Source organism: Babylonia areolata, chromosome 5 (genome assembly GCF_041734735.1).
Source record: "Babylonia areolata isolate BAREFJ2019XMU chromosome 5, ASM4173473v1, whole genome shotgun sequence".
Classification (NCBI taxonomy): domain Eukaryota; kingdom Metazoa; phylum Mollusca; class Gastropoda; order Neogastropoda; family Buccinidae; genus Babylonia; species Babylonia areolata.
Window position 1 is genome coordinate 28,584,951 of NC_134880.1, and position 15,000 is coordinate 28,599,950.

Below are 15,000 nucleotides of genomic sequence, written 5' to 3' on the forward strand. Positions count from 1 at the left end.
CTCCGACATTGCAGCTAATTTATAAAAGTATACGTCCATGAGCCGTTTGGCATTCTACCTGTAAGAAAAATGTGTTATATTTTCTTCTGCACTGTGCTTTTCCACCGCAAAAAACAAATCTTGAGAAAAAGGGAAAATTGTGTGCTTTTATTTGCGCCACCATCCTCTCTTTTCCTTACCCCTTCTCTGTCTCTCTCTCTCTGTCTGTCTCTCTCTGTCGCTCACTCTCTCTATCTGTCTGTCTCTTGCTTTGTTTTATTGTTTTGTATGATTTGTTTTCATCCTTTTCTTTTCCATTCTAACCTTTTTTTTTCTCCGTTTTTCATTTCTTTCTTTCCACGTGTTAGCAATCCCAACCGGTTTGGAAAACGTAAGTGCAGCTAACAGGTGCTGGCGTTGTCTTATTTACTGGTAGGGTTTTTGTTACATCTTCTGACTTCCTCCCCCCCCCCCCCACCCTCACCCCCCACCCCCCTTCCCCGATCCAGATTAAATTTCCGAATATACGAGAAGTAGTTGGTCTGTTGGCATTTCAGTTTTTGTAGACCATCTGCTGGCGTTTACCGTTCTCTTTACACGTAGATTAGGATGTCCTATCTTTCCTGTCCAACTAACACTTTCTCGTTTCTTACAATCATTATGTTTGCGATCCGGTTGTTTTTGTTTTTTTTCTTTCTTGTTTTTTTTTCTTTCTTTTTTCTTTGCTTATCCATTTCTTTCTTGCATTGTGTGTTGCTGTGCTCGTTTTCTTACGGTCATTAAACCTGCACCTTTTATGGTTTGTTTCTTGTTTAATGTTTTCGTGTTGTTGTTGTTGTTGTTTTTATACGAAATCATACTTGCTGTATACCGTATTTCTGAACCATAATCATATATTTGTGTATTTTGCAGTTTATCACGTTCTTTTCCGCTTTTCTCATTGTGTTTGCTTTATTTTTGTGTTTTATTCTGTTAGCATTTTTTGTTGGTTGTTTTTTTTTCCGAGTATTACTATTCTCTTTTTGTTCGTTATTGTTCTTTTCTTCTGATTCGTGGGGAAAAAAACAACAACAAATAATAACACATAGAAATCAATGAAACACAGATAATTTTTATTCAGAATAAATGGAATGCAAGTTGTATTACTTGGACAAAAGAAAAGCAAAAAGTGACAGAATGCATACAACATCGTTGTCATGATTGCAATGTAATCAAGAAATGTGAGGCACTGGAATAGTTTTCGCAATTACTTCCCATGGTGATAGGATTTTACAAACGATAGCAATATATATTGTGGATCAATGAACTGAAAACATTGTTACACATAACAAGAGGACGTCGAGGAGGGTTAACTACTTCACACGTTTTACCTAATATCTAGTATCATATGAGATGGGCATGCACAGTGCTTTATAATACTTCACATGTTTATTGATATCATTAGCATACCAAATCGTCCTTTATGTACACCATTTCTCCGGAACATAATCACGTTTGTTTACGAAGTATATTTTGCCATTTATGTTTATTGATATCATTAGCATACCAAATCGTCCTTTATGTACACCATTTCTCCGAACCATTTTCACGTTTGTTTACGAAGTTATATTTTGCCAGTAGTCCTGTTTTTGCTCTGTGTTCCATTGCACTCGTATAGCTGGTAAAGGATAAGGTCCCGTATTCTTTTACGGCCAGTGAATTCATATCCACTGTGTCTTGGGCTGGGGGTAGGAAGGCGAGGCCCAGTCCTCTCCATCCGCCGTTTCAACCTTTCCCATCCAAAATCAGGTACCTTTTCACGCCTGCGCGGAGTGAGGAAAACCGGAGTAAAGGGCATTTCTCCAGGACACACCAGCACGCCGAAACGGGGCCTCGAACCCTGATCCGCTGGTGAACACTGGATCAGAAGGGCCGATTCTGCCACGGCAACTCCTCGGTTGATTTACTGTGTTTCTTACTGTCTTTCTTTTCTGTCCAGCCCTGGCATGGCCTCTGTGGTCGGCCGGGTTATACGCCACATCGTTTAATTTCTTTTCTGTCTGGCTATAGCCACATCATTTAATTTCTTTTCTGTCTGGCTATAGCCACATCATTTCTTTTCTGTCTGGCTATAGCCACATCATTTCTTTTCTGTCTGGCTATAGCCACATCATTTAATTTCTGTCTGGCTATAGCCACATCGTTTGATTTCTTTTCTGTCTGGCTATAGCCACATCATTTCTTTTCTGTCTGGCTATAGCCACATCGTTTGATTTCTTTTCTGTCTGGCTATAGCCACATCATTTAATTTCTGTCTGGCTATACGCCACATCATTTGATTTCTATTCTGTCTGGCTATAAGCAACATGGTTTGATCTTCTTCTTTTTTCTGTCTGACTATATAAGCTATACGATTTGCTTTTTTTTCTGTCTGGCAGCTCCTCTTAATGCGGAAAAGGATGGCGGCGAGAAGGGGGAGAAGAACTTGCAGGGAGACCACCCTGTCATGCCGTCCTTCTTACCCACCCCTGCCAACGTCACCTTCCTGTCAGGGGAGGAGGCCGTGCTGCCCTGCGCCATCCAGAACAGGGGCACGCGCACCGTGAGTGCTCTTTGTTTGCTTCTTTGTCTGCTTGGTTGGTTGGTTTTGTTGTTTCTTGGTTTGAATGAATGAATGATACAGATGCTTATATAGCGCCTATCCTCGGTCGGAGACCAAGCTCCAAGCGCTTTACAAACACGGGGTCATTATCTTGCATAATGCATAACAGGCTGCCTTCTGTGGGTAGGGTCGACTGACGTTTTCGGTTTGGGGGATGGGGTGGGGGTGTTGGGGGACGCATGCTGGGTATGTTCTTGCTTCCATAAGTCACCGAACGCCGACATGGATTACAGGATCTTTAACGTGCGTATTTGATCTTCTGGCAATGCACCAACGTCGCTCATTCCGAGCCCCCCACACCACCCCACCCCACACCCCACCCCCATACATGGCCACACCTAGGTTTCTCTGTCACTGTCCCAGTCCCAGCCTCGATAGTCCACAGGGAATCATCGATGTCAGGTCGCTAGGAGGCCACACACCTGAAAAGATCCTGCACTGCTGCTGAGGCACGTGATTTAACGTAATTAGGACACTACCCACTAAGCCCTACTGAGCTAGTGACGACAATAATGGCTTTGTTGCGGACCCAGACTGAGTGAGCGTCTCCGTTTCTTAGTTTGTTTTGCTGTTTGTTTGGTTGTTGCTTTGTTTTTAGCTGCCCCATCATGTGCACTGTTTCAGTGACATTGCTGCCATGTCGCTCATTCCGAGTCCTTCCCCCCCTCCAATACACGGACTGAGCAACGCACTGGTTTATGCCTAGGTCAGGCATCCGTCCTTTTTTTGTATTATTGCATTTTATTTTATTACCTGTTTCTCACAGACGTTTGTAGCATATATAAATCAGTCCGCACTTTTTGTTTACACCTTCTGGAAACTGAAACTGTACCATTATCTTCTGATTGTTGTCTCAGATCAGTGCATGGTCACTCAGTCTCAAGGCAACAAATGCATCAGTCAAACTTTGGCACGATAAGAATTAAGAACCGTGATAATATGTCTTTAGTTCGATCGGTAAGCAAACTCAGATAACACATTCACTGATGAGAAACCATTAATTAAATGTTTTACAATTACCTCATTTCAGCATTCAGCGTTGTTGTTTATTTAACTTCATGTAGTGTTTTAACAGATGCTTTGCCCCTTCCATCTGCAGCTGGGCATGTGTGTATCTGTGACATGTTAAATTGATTTAGCTGGCAGAATTATGTAAGATATCGACAGCCGTTCCTTGGATACGCTGTGGCACAGTCCCAAAACACACAAAAAAACAGCAAGGATTTTACCACCCCCCACCCCCCACGCCCCCTCAAAACAGCCAGTGCTCCCCCTTGGAACACCACCAGACGGACCTCCCACACGGACATCCAGGACTCATCCCCTCCAACAAGGCAGCCATTGCTAGACCAAGACCCAAGCCCTGGAACATCTGAAGGGTGTTGCCAATAAGACGTAAAACTAAGCTCCATACAGCGGCACAGTCGATAATTCTGTACTTTCTGGGCATGTACAGGGTCCAGGGGTGGGTTGCATGAGCGAACTTAGCAGCGCTAAGTTTACCAACGTTCCTAACTCCACGGAAAAGTCCATATACTTAGGAACATTCTAAACGCTAAGCACACTGAGCGCGCTGTCTCATACAACCCGGCCCATGCTTGGGGAGAAATGCTGGGCTGTCTTAGACTGTAATCACTGACCACACTAGCTGGACGAAAGGTCTTGGTTGCTTCTCCCGCTGAAGAGTGTTTGGTCTTGAGTCAAGTGTGGACTGTATAATAGCGAGTCGAAGATTTTACTACCCGACCACACTGACCAATGAGAGTTGCCCGTGATTGTGCTGGAAGCGATGTCTGTGATCCAGAGACTGCAAACATGCCCAGACCATCACTCACCCGCCCGTGAAACAGTCCCGTTTTTGTGAGGTGTTGTCCACGAAGCCCTGACCTGGATGCATGTAAACAGTCCCTGAAGAGTCGCTGCGAAGAACAGGATCCATTCAGACTGGCCCAGAGGTGGCGTCTTATTCCGCGGCTCGTTCGTGATGTGGTGGTGGTGGGCTGTTCCCAGGCAGTGCCGTCTCTCTCTCCTATCGGGACCAGAAAAAAAATACTGATAATAAAGACAGAGTTTCCTAGTGGTCATCTGGGAGACACATTGCCCATGCTAGGAAATAACACTGATGGTTTTAGAGTCGAGGTGGACCAGAAATCAATTCTCGCATCGACTGAGGTGGGCAGTTTGGATTATGCAGCTATCGTAAGGATGAAACGAGATGGCCTCGTCCTTTTTCCGTCAGGCAGAATCGATCAATAGTAACAGTCGTTATAGTGCTCATTATGGTAGTAGTAGTAGTAGTAATAGTAGTAGTAGTAGTAGTGGTGGTGGTGGTGGTAGCAAAAGGACTGATTTAAGCGTAAGCCTTGCGGTTTATAAATATCACATGAGGTTCTCATTAGTTTTATCACACTGCAAATCAGTCATTACATTTTAGTCAAAAATATTTTGCTGAATATCATTTCAACGATCTTGACGTTCCTCGTGTCAGGGCGGTATTTAGGGACTGTGGTCATAACTTCCCATTCCCAGTTCTGCCAACCGATTTTTCGCCATGCCCGACTCAACCATTTTCCCTGCTCTGCCCACTACGTATCCACCACATACTCACCACAGATACACCGCACATTTGCCACATATCCACCGCATACCTACACCGCAAACTCTTTCTCTCTTTCGTTGTGTGTGTGTGTGTGTGTGTGTTTGTGTGTGTGTGTGTGTGTGTGTGTGTGTGTGTGTAATTATGTAATACGCGTAGTCTCTGAGTCTGTTTTATATTATTGTGCGCTAAATCATTATTTTTCTTCTTCTTTCTTTTATGAGTTATCGTGCGCGCGCGCGCGTGCGCGTGTGTGTGTGTGTGTTTAATGTTTATTGAAAAGCGCTTTCAGCTCTCTTTAAGGGAGGAAAGCGCTCAACAAATGTCCGTTATTATTATTATTATTATTATTATTATTACCATATCTGCCACATGCCTACTGTATATCCACCACATATATACCATATATATTCTACAAATCCACAACATGCCCATCACATATCAGCCTCATATCCCTCATAATATATCTGCGACATGTCTACTGCATATTCACCTCATATCCACCTCGTATCCATATGTATCACAAAGACACCACATATCCACTTTACATACACGCATGTCCACCACATACCCGCCAGTTTAGAAGCAGTTAAGTATATAGGAGAATGTGCGAACACTTTGTACTACTACGCGTATGGCCCAATGCACGAACAGAAATTTAAAAAAACAAACAAAAAAAACAAAACAAAACAAAAAAAACAACGAAAAAGCAAAAACAAAAAACCGCGATAGCACGGACACTTAAAAGAGATTCCCTCATCCTAGCTCCTCCTCCGTCATAATCTATGACAGTTGTCGCGTGAAAAAACATAAAGTGAAAAAAAAGCCGGTGGCGAGCAACTGTCACAACATTTGCTTTTTTTGGACGCAGCGTGTGACCATACATCTAGTCCTCACTCGTTTTCTGATCTCCCCAGCCACTCGTTTAATTAACGCCTTATATAATTAACAGAGGCGGAATGAAGCAGTCAGGCAATATACTCTTTGGAAAAAAAATTGGTTCCTCTGATTTTTTCTTCTTTTTTTTCTTTTTTTTATCAAATGGTTAAAAATAGAAATAAAACAGAAGTAAAAAAAAAGAAAGAAATGAAAAGAAGAATAAAGAAGAAACGCCGAAAGCTGTCTTCGGAAAGCGAAAATTGATGACAACTTGAGTTTACATCACACTCGGTCATTCTCCCTTCCAAAAGCCAGCCACGCACACGCACACGCACGTGCGTACACACACACACAAAAGTACGCACACGCGCACACACACACACACACACACACACACACATTCGCCAGCACGCCATTATAGATGCACACACACACACACACACACACACACACACGTACGTACGTACGCAAGCACACGATTACCAACCATGCACTCACGAACGTACAAAAGATTACAAGCGCATACCTACTTCAATACAAAAAAAAAAGAAAACATTTTAAGTCAGGGAGCTAGGGAATTCCAATCTGTTTCCGCGCCTTTTTAATCTTATCGGAAATAGGTTTTGCCAAGCGCCGCGATAAATCTTCAGCATCTTTTTAACAGTTGCCTTCGCGCGCGTATTTCACACACACACACACACACACACACACAGGGAGCTGTGAGAGAAAGAAAGACACAGAGAGAAGGGGTAGGGGAGAGACAGACAGACAGACAGAGACACAGACAGAAACAGACAGGCACACAGTCACAAATGGAGATAGAGAGAGAGGGGGGCACAGGGACACAGAGGGATGGAGAGAGAAGAACAGACACTCGGAATCATTTAGATGATTTAATGATTTAGTGCAGTAGGCCATATGAGAGAGACAGAGACAGAGTGTACGTTTTTGGCCAAATCCAATTTTGCAGCGGTGCTTTTTGTAGAGCAGGCAAGTCAGACACGCTATCAGCGGGCTTTCCAAACAGGTTTACAACTTAACAACACTTAAAACCTCCTCAACGATAACCATGCGTGTGCTACTGCTTCCAACACGCGCGGGTGGAAACACACGCACGCACAAAATCACACATACACACAAAACACACACATTCAAACATGCACGCAGACTGGTAGACAGACAGACAGGCAGAGAGAGAGAGAGAGAGAGACAAACTGATGGCCAGAGACAGAGAGAGAGAGAGAGACTGAGACTGAGGCTCTCTCATAGACAGACCGACAGAAAGAGTGAGAGACAGGCAGGCAGAGAGAGACAGACATACAGAGAAGAGAGACTGGGAAAGACAAAGGCAAACAAACGGTAAGAGAAAGAGAGAGTGAGAGAACCTGACAGAGAGGACACAGACAGACAGACAGAGGGTGTGTGAAGTGAAAGGGTCAGGAACACAGGGGTGGTTAATCCACTCCTCGTTCCTCCATCCCTCTGGACAGTTAGGAAAAAATGAAAGGGAGACGGCAGACATCTCCCTTTCGCTCGCTCTCTCTCTCTCTCTCTCTCTCTCTCTCTGTCTCTCTCTCCCTCTGTGTGTGTGTGTGTGTGTGTGTGTGTGTAAGGAGCTTGTATGTTTGTATAGGGGATTGTGTCTGTGCGTCTCTATATGTGTGTCAGTCTGTCTGTCACCATGAGTGTGCATCTCTGTGTGTTTGCGTCTGTGAGTGTGTGAGTGTGTGTGTGTGTGTGTGTTTATTTGCATGTGTTTGTTTATGTGTGTGTGTGTGTGTGTCCACAGGTTTGCACATATGGTTGTGTTCATGCCTCCTGTCCACGTGCATACACCTATCCCCACCCCATCACATCCATCCCTCCTCCATCCAATCTGTTATCCTTCTTGCTCCCACACACGGTCATTCACCCCCAACTTCTTCTTCTTCTTCTTCTTCTTTAAACTAAATGAAACAAATCTGTTTGACACTGATTTTGTGTAGCATCATACAGAGTGGCAAAAGATCGTCCACATTTTTCTGATTAAATTTCCAGAAAAAGTGCATTGCTTTGCACTAGCTTCTTGGTTTTCCCACTTTTAGAATTGCTACAGCACAACGCCACCCTCGTCTTCGTCTCGTTCTCCTGTAGACACGTGTATCGTTTGTTTTTCTTTCGAAAGGTTTTTTTTTCTTCTCATTATCATTGGGTTTTTTTGTAGTGGCAGTTGCTCTTATGTTGCTGTGGGTTCTTTGCCAATGCCTTAAATGCTGCGCTGCCCACGGGACGTTCGTTAATCGTCTTGTTGGAATGGGTAGCACCCAGCAGACCATTCCTCAATGTGCTCAGTAAAAGGGGTGAGAGAAAGTAGGGAGCTCCTTGCGTGAATGGAACCCAGGACCCTTGCTTCCGCTGGGCCTCCACAGGTCCTGACACCTCTTCCATCCCAATGCCTCCACAGGTCCTGACACCTCTTCCACCCCGATGCCTCCACTGAATCCTAGACCTGGAAGGCAAAGTGGGTGGGAGTTTGCTGGTCGTGATGTCAGAGATGCTGGAGGCAGACAGACACAAAGAGAGAGGGGGGGGGGAGAAAAAGAAGAGAAAGGGGGGTCATAGACTGATAGAGTGAGAGAGAGAAAGTGAGAGAGAGAGAGAGAGAGAGACTGAGAGTCAGAGACAGACAGATGGTGAGAGAGAGAAGGTGAGAGAGAGAAACAGAGACAGGGAGAGTCATAGACAGATGGATAGAAAGAGTGAGAGACTAGCAGTCAGAGAGAGATAGAGAGATTGGGAAATGGACAAACAGTAAGAGAAAGTGTGAGAGACATACTGAGAGACAGAAAGAACAGTGACAGACAGAGAGAGAGAGAGAGAGAGAGAGAGACGAAGAGTGAGAGAGAGACGAACAGAAAGACAGACAGACAGACAGAGGGTATGTGAAGTGAAAGGGTCAGGAACACAGGGGTGGTTAATCCACTCTTCGTTCCTCCATCCCTCTGGACAGTTAGGAAAAGATGAAAGGGAGACGGCAGACATCTCCCGCTCTGTGTGTGTGTGTGTGTGTGTGTGTGTGTTTTGTGCGTGTGTCTGTGTGCGCGTGTATGTTAGTGATCATAGCGCCTTGCCTGTGCCACCACCCAGCTCCAGGCCCACAATTCCCCCCCCCCACCCCCCCTCACAATCCCCCCCCACAACCCTCCGGAGATTCAGTCCACCATTAGCCTTTCTCCCAGACATGGACTTTCACCCCAAAAAGCCGAGATCATAGCCCCCACACCCACACCCCCTTCCCCCACCACGAAATCCCCTTCCCCCTTCCACCACCTTTTACCATCATCAGCCTCGCTCATCCCGATATATGTGTTCTCTGATGGAGATCATAATTCCATGCTGATAGTCTGCTGGCCTTTTTAGGAAAAACATTCCTGTAGTCCTTCGTAGTTCCCTTTATTTACCGCACCCACGCCTGTCCAGTGTGTTGGTTATTAATACTTTCGGTGTGTGGATGAGGCTTAATAAGCTTTGTGGTGTTATATGATCTTTCATACCAAATACCCGTCATATATCTACCCGTCGAATGATGTTGCCCTTCTGTTTGAGGAGGAGGAGGAGGGGGAAGGTGGATGAATGGTAAAGATGTGTATCTGCCAATAGAGTGTCCGTGAGGGTTGGGGTTCCATTCCCATTCTGGCCCTTTCTCTCAACGTGGAAACTGAGCGTCTAGTCATTCGGGTCAGACAATAAATCGAGGTCCCCTCTCACTGAAAAAGAACCCATGGCAAAAAAAAAAAAAAAGGTTGTCTTCTAGCAAACTTATGTAGCAAAAATCCACTCCGATACTTACACAAATATGTATATATATGTATGCACTCAAGGCCTGACAAGCTGGTTGGTTATGCTGCTGTGAGGCATCTGCACAGCAGATGTAGTGTAGCGTATATGAATGTGTCCGATCGCAGCGAAACGCTTCCTTGAGAAAGTAAAACTGAAACTGTTTGACTTTCAGCCCCCCCACACCCACACTTTTCTGAAGGACTGATTTCCCAGGCTGCGGGCTGGGTGGGTTGGCCACTGTGGAGGGTGGTCAGGAAGGGCCATGAAGATTGGACACCAACTCTCTCTCTCTTTCTCTCTCTCTCTGTCTCTGTCTCTCTCTCTCTCTCTCTCTCTCTCTCTCTCTCTCTCTCTCTCTCTCTCTCTCTCACGCACGCACGCGCTTTTCATCTCCTGTGTTTTCATCCTCTTGCTCAGAGTATTATTGTCTTGAGGTAATTTTCCGAAGAGAAAATCGCATAATCACATGACAGAAAGTAAACTGAGTGACTGTAAGGTTGAGCTGTGTGAGCAGTGACATTCATCATATGTAACGGAAACAAAACAACCAAGGGAAAAAAAAAACAACCGAAATATTGGTGCACACCTAAACAAGGTCCATGTGAGCATATGGAGAGGGAATGAAAACAAACAAAATGGGGGAAAACAATTTAGAGAGCTTGTATGTCTGCATAAGTTTCGAGTACGCCTAGCCTCTGTTAGACAGAGACAGGGAACATGAAAACGATAACGAGAGACAGACAGACAAACAGGGACAGAAAACAGATAGAGACATTCAGGAAGACGGAGACAGAGGGGCAGAATGACAAGAAGACAGACAGACAGACATGCAGACACAGACCGATTCTCCAACCCTCCAGCCTTAGAACTTCAGACAGAGAAAAAACATAAGGAGGCGTGTGCGGCAACTGTCAAAACATAAATAGTCATTATTGCATTGACTCCATGAACCAAAATATTTTTCATGTGTTGAGAAAACATTCGGATTTTCTTAAACTGCATTGCACGTTTTCAGTAAAATCGTATCTTAGCGCGCGCGAGCGCGCGCGCGCACACACACACACACACATATATATATATACATATATATATATATATACACCTAATTATACACACACACATATATATATATATATATATATATATATATATATGTGTGTGTGTGTGTGTGTGTGTTTGGAGAAAGAGAGAGAGAGAGCTCTTTTTAATCAGTAACAATTGTCTCACAGACCGAGGGTGCGATTGTTGTTTTGGCATGGTGTTCTTTAGGGTTGTGTTTGTTTGTTCGTTTGTTTCATCTTTAAAACATTCTTTAAACACTGTTTTTTTAAATATTTCCATTGAAATGAATGCCGACGTTTGTCCAATGATGGTACGTGTTTTTGGTGATATATATGTGTATGTATGTGTGTATGTATATATATATATATATATATATATATATATATATATATGTATGTATGTATGTATTCTCCACCACAGAGGCATTGGACTTTTCATGTTCCTACAGCATAAGAAACATGGTGCTTGGAAAAAGCGCGCGCAAATTAACTACAGGTATTAAGATCCTCTGACTGAAATTTGAATCCCGTTATTGTAACTAAAACGCAGATGCAGCTAATTACAATGCCACATTCCCATAAAATCTACCAACATCCGAATTTAATCATCCAGTAGTAACACAAGTTTCTCCGAGTAACACGTTTGTACATGTTGCAAAAGCTTTGGTAACATTATTATTTGTAACTCGTGCATTTTGTGGAGGGTACGAAGACGAAATTTATGTATTGGCTATTCGTCCACAGTACGATGATTTGATAAAGAAGTACATATCCAAGCATCCAAGCACAATTTAAGGGTTCCCCTATTATTAATCCCCTTGTTTTGAAATTTAAACAACACTGCTACAAGTGATGTAGCAATGTTTATTTTTCTATGCGTTACAATAGAGAACAGATAGCTCCCAGTCTCAGAAAGACATATTTCTTAAATGATCCATAACACATTTTGTTACTTTTCGTTATGTCATCTTGCTAATCATTACTGTTTATTTTTCTGTACGTTACAACAATGACCAGAGAGCTCCCAGTCCTAAATAAATGAAAGACACATTTCTAAATCACCCTTAACACATTTTGTTTCTTTTCGTTTTATCATCAGTATGTCCTTGCTAATCATTGCTGTTTATTTTGCTCACTGGTTTTTAATAGATGCGTGTGTACAACACGTGTAACCAGAAGAAAAACAACAACAACAACAAAACCAAAAAAAAAAGCCGTTATTATTTGTGGATTATAGCCATGTTGGATTACAGCCACAACGGCCTGTTTTTCTCTGTCTTCGCCAAGTCCCTGTGTCCCTTTACGTGCTAAAACGGCTTTCAGCCATCGGTCACTGTCCTCGTAGTCTTGGCGAAATTGAGTTAGCTTGTCTCTGGCGTTGAGCTGTGTGTCGTTCTGCGTGGCATCCAGCCACCAAAGGCATGCTGGTTGGCAAAAAGCCTTTCGAGACAAAACTGCTTTGTTAGGGTGCACTCAACTCGATTTGAATAGCGTCTTGGAGATAGTTTGTATTGTAATTGTATTGAATTGTAATCCTTTTTTTCTCTGTCACAACGGATTTCTCTGTGTGAAATTTGGGGCTGCTCTTCTCGGGGAGAGTGTGTCGCCACACTGCAGCGCCACATGATTCTTTTTATTTATCTCTTTCTCTTTCTCTCTGTCTCTCTTTCTCTCTGTCTTTCTCTGTTTATCTGTCTCTCTGTCTGTCTGTCTATCTCTCTATCTGTGTGTGTGTGTGTGTGTGTGTGTGTGTGTGTGTGCAGGTGTATTTGTTTTACGATTTACAGAAATTTTACCAGGGACAGCCCAGCTGTGGGTTCTTTTACGTGCGCTTAGCGCGTCCTCATACAAGACTTCGGCTTATTGTCTCATCTTCTGAATGACATATTTACAACATCCGATGAACGTTCTTGTCCTAATGAGGAAACATTTGAGTTAAACGAACGACAGAGATCTCTTCCCATGTGTTAATAGGCCGACCAAGTCCATTGACTCATCAACTCTTACAGAGTTGGTTGTGTTTTATCACACAACATTTTTATCAGTTTTATTATCATCATAATCATTTTTATTTATATGTTTTATGATGATGATTATGATGATTTATTATTGTTATTATTATTATTATGATCTGTTCATCAACTCAATATTCATACAATTGTGTCTCAGTCACACACGAAAATGTGGAGAATTAAGTGACCTACTAAGGTCAAATGAGCTGACGGAGTGTGCAATACAGTTCTATGGCCACAACGACACGTGACACGGTAGTACTGCTGTACTGCGCGTATTCAGCAAACATCAACGGATCGTCTCAAAGCAGAGCTTGTTCAAAACAGTGCGGTGAAAAATGGAACCCAGTATACAAAATGCTTTTTTTTTCTTTTGTTTTTCTTTCTTTCTTTTATTTTTACCCCCCCCCCCCCCTGCCCCCCTCCCCCCCAGCCCCATCCGCTCCAAAAAAAAAAAAAAAAAAAAAGAAGCATTCCATCCATGGTAAATCTGTTTTCATTCGTTCGGATACACGATTGCCTACTTTCTCCATATCCGCACAGCCCCAGTTGACATAAAATAGCAGAAAAGTCTGCGGCAGGGCTGTTTGCAGAAACCAGTCCTTGGTTCCAGACCCCAAGAGAACAGTCTTTTGAACGTTGATGTGGGCCAGACTGTACATTATTGTGACACGTTTGTGTCGTAGACCATGTTCTACCGTATTACCGTTTCTGCTGTATGCGAGTGTAGTGGTTGGTATGAAGGTTGGGTGAAAGTAGGCTGTACATATTTCAAGTGGCAATCTTGTTGTGTGTGTCATCTACACTAACAAAGCCTTACTTACATCAAGGTTTGTCATCCATAGTCACTGTGTGTCTTTGAATTGATTAACATTCGTTATTATTCTCTTGTTATATCGATGATGTTGCTTTTACGAAGTATATTAAGTGATTCGCTTTATTTCCTTGTATTAATTTTTGATCCCACCTTTCCTCTTTTCTGTTTCCCCCAACTCACCATTATATACTCTTGCCCCTGCCTTTTTATTTATTTACCTTTAAATGATTGTGTTTCAATTGTGAAAAAATATACTGTAACCAGATGTCCACCACCGCAAGTATGTATGACAGAACATCAAATATAATTCCTCCTCCTTCTCACAGTTTTGATCGACCTGATAACAGCAACGTGTTCATATTAATTACTTGGATTCTCCTTGCAAACATTAACGAAGCTTTACTGGTAACAAAAATTGCCCAATTTCCCAGACTAAGCTGACAGTTAGATCATCTATCAAAAGCGCTTACCATAGTTTCTGAATGAAAAAAAAAGTCAAAAAGAAAAATTGAAAAGTATGTCATAAGGAGATACACACACACACACACACACACACACACACACACACACACACACAGAGAGAGAGAGAGAGAGAGAGAGAGAGAGAGATTCAAAAACTTTATTACTCAAGGATAAAGATTTTAGGCATTGCCTAGTCTTCCAATTTGTCCTTGTGACAACAAAAACAGTAACGATAAGACACAACAATAATAACAATAGTAAATACTACCACTACCACTACTACTACTACTACTACTACTACTGATGATGATGATGATGATGATTATAATACTAATCAACGGACCATCATCATCATAAAAACTATAATGAAGGGAACACTCTCACACACTCACACCCACCCACCCACACACATATGCACACATTCATCCCCAAACACACACACCCTTATGTAGTTCTTAATATTGTGTTAATGAATTGTTCGTATTGTAGAAGAGAGAGAGAGAGAGAGAGAGTGAGAGAGAGCCGTGTTTCAGTTTCAGTTTCAGTAGCTCAAGGAGGCGTCACTGCGTTCGGGCAAATCCATATACGCTACACCACATCTGCCAAGCAGATGCCTGACCAGCATCGTAACCCAACGCGCTTTGTCAGGCCTTGAGAAAAAAATAAAATAAAATAAAATAAAATGATAATAATAATAATAGATCAATACATAAAAAAGAACTACTACTACTAAT

The 15,000-nt window shown here is 42.8% G+C and overlaps 1 protein-coding gene across 6 annotated transcripts in view; it reads left to right on the forward strand.

Annotated features, from left to right (window-relative positions):
* Positions 1 to 15,000, forward strand: part of LOC143282013 (zwei Ig domain protein zig-8-like) — a 586,931-nt gene that overhangs the window by 537,721 nt on the left and 34,210 nt on the right. For all 6 annotated transcript variants that reach the window (XM_076587424.1, XM_076587430.1, XM_076587425.1 and 3 more), the window contains one exon: positions 2,397 to 2,560. In XM_076587424.1, the coding sequence (XP_076443539.1) occupies positions 2,397 to 2,560 (164 nt within the window). The remainder of the gene's footprint in view (positions 1 to 2,396; positions 2,561 to 15,000) is intronic.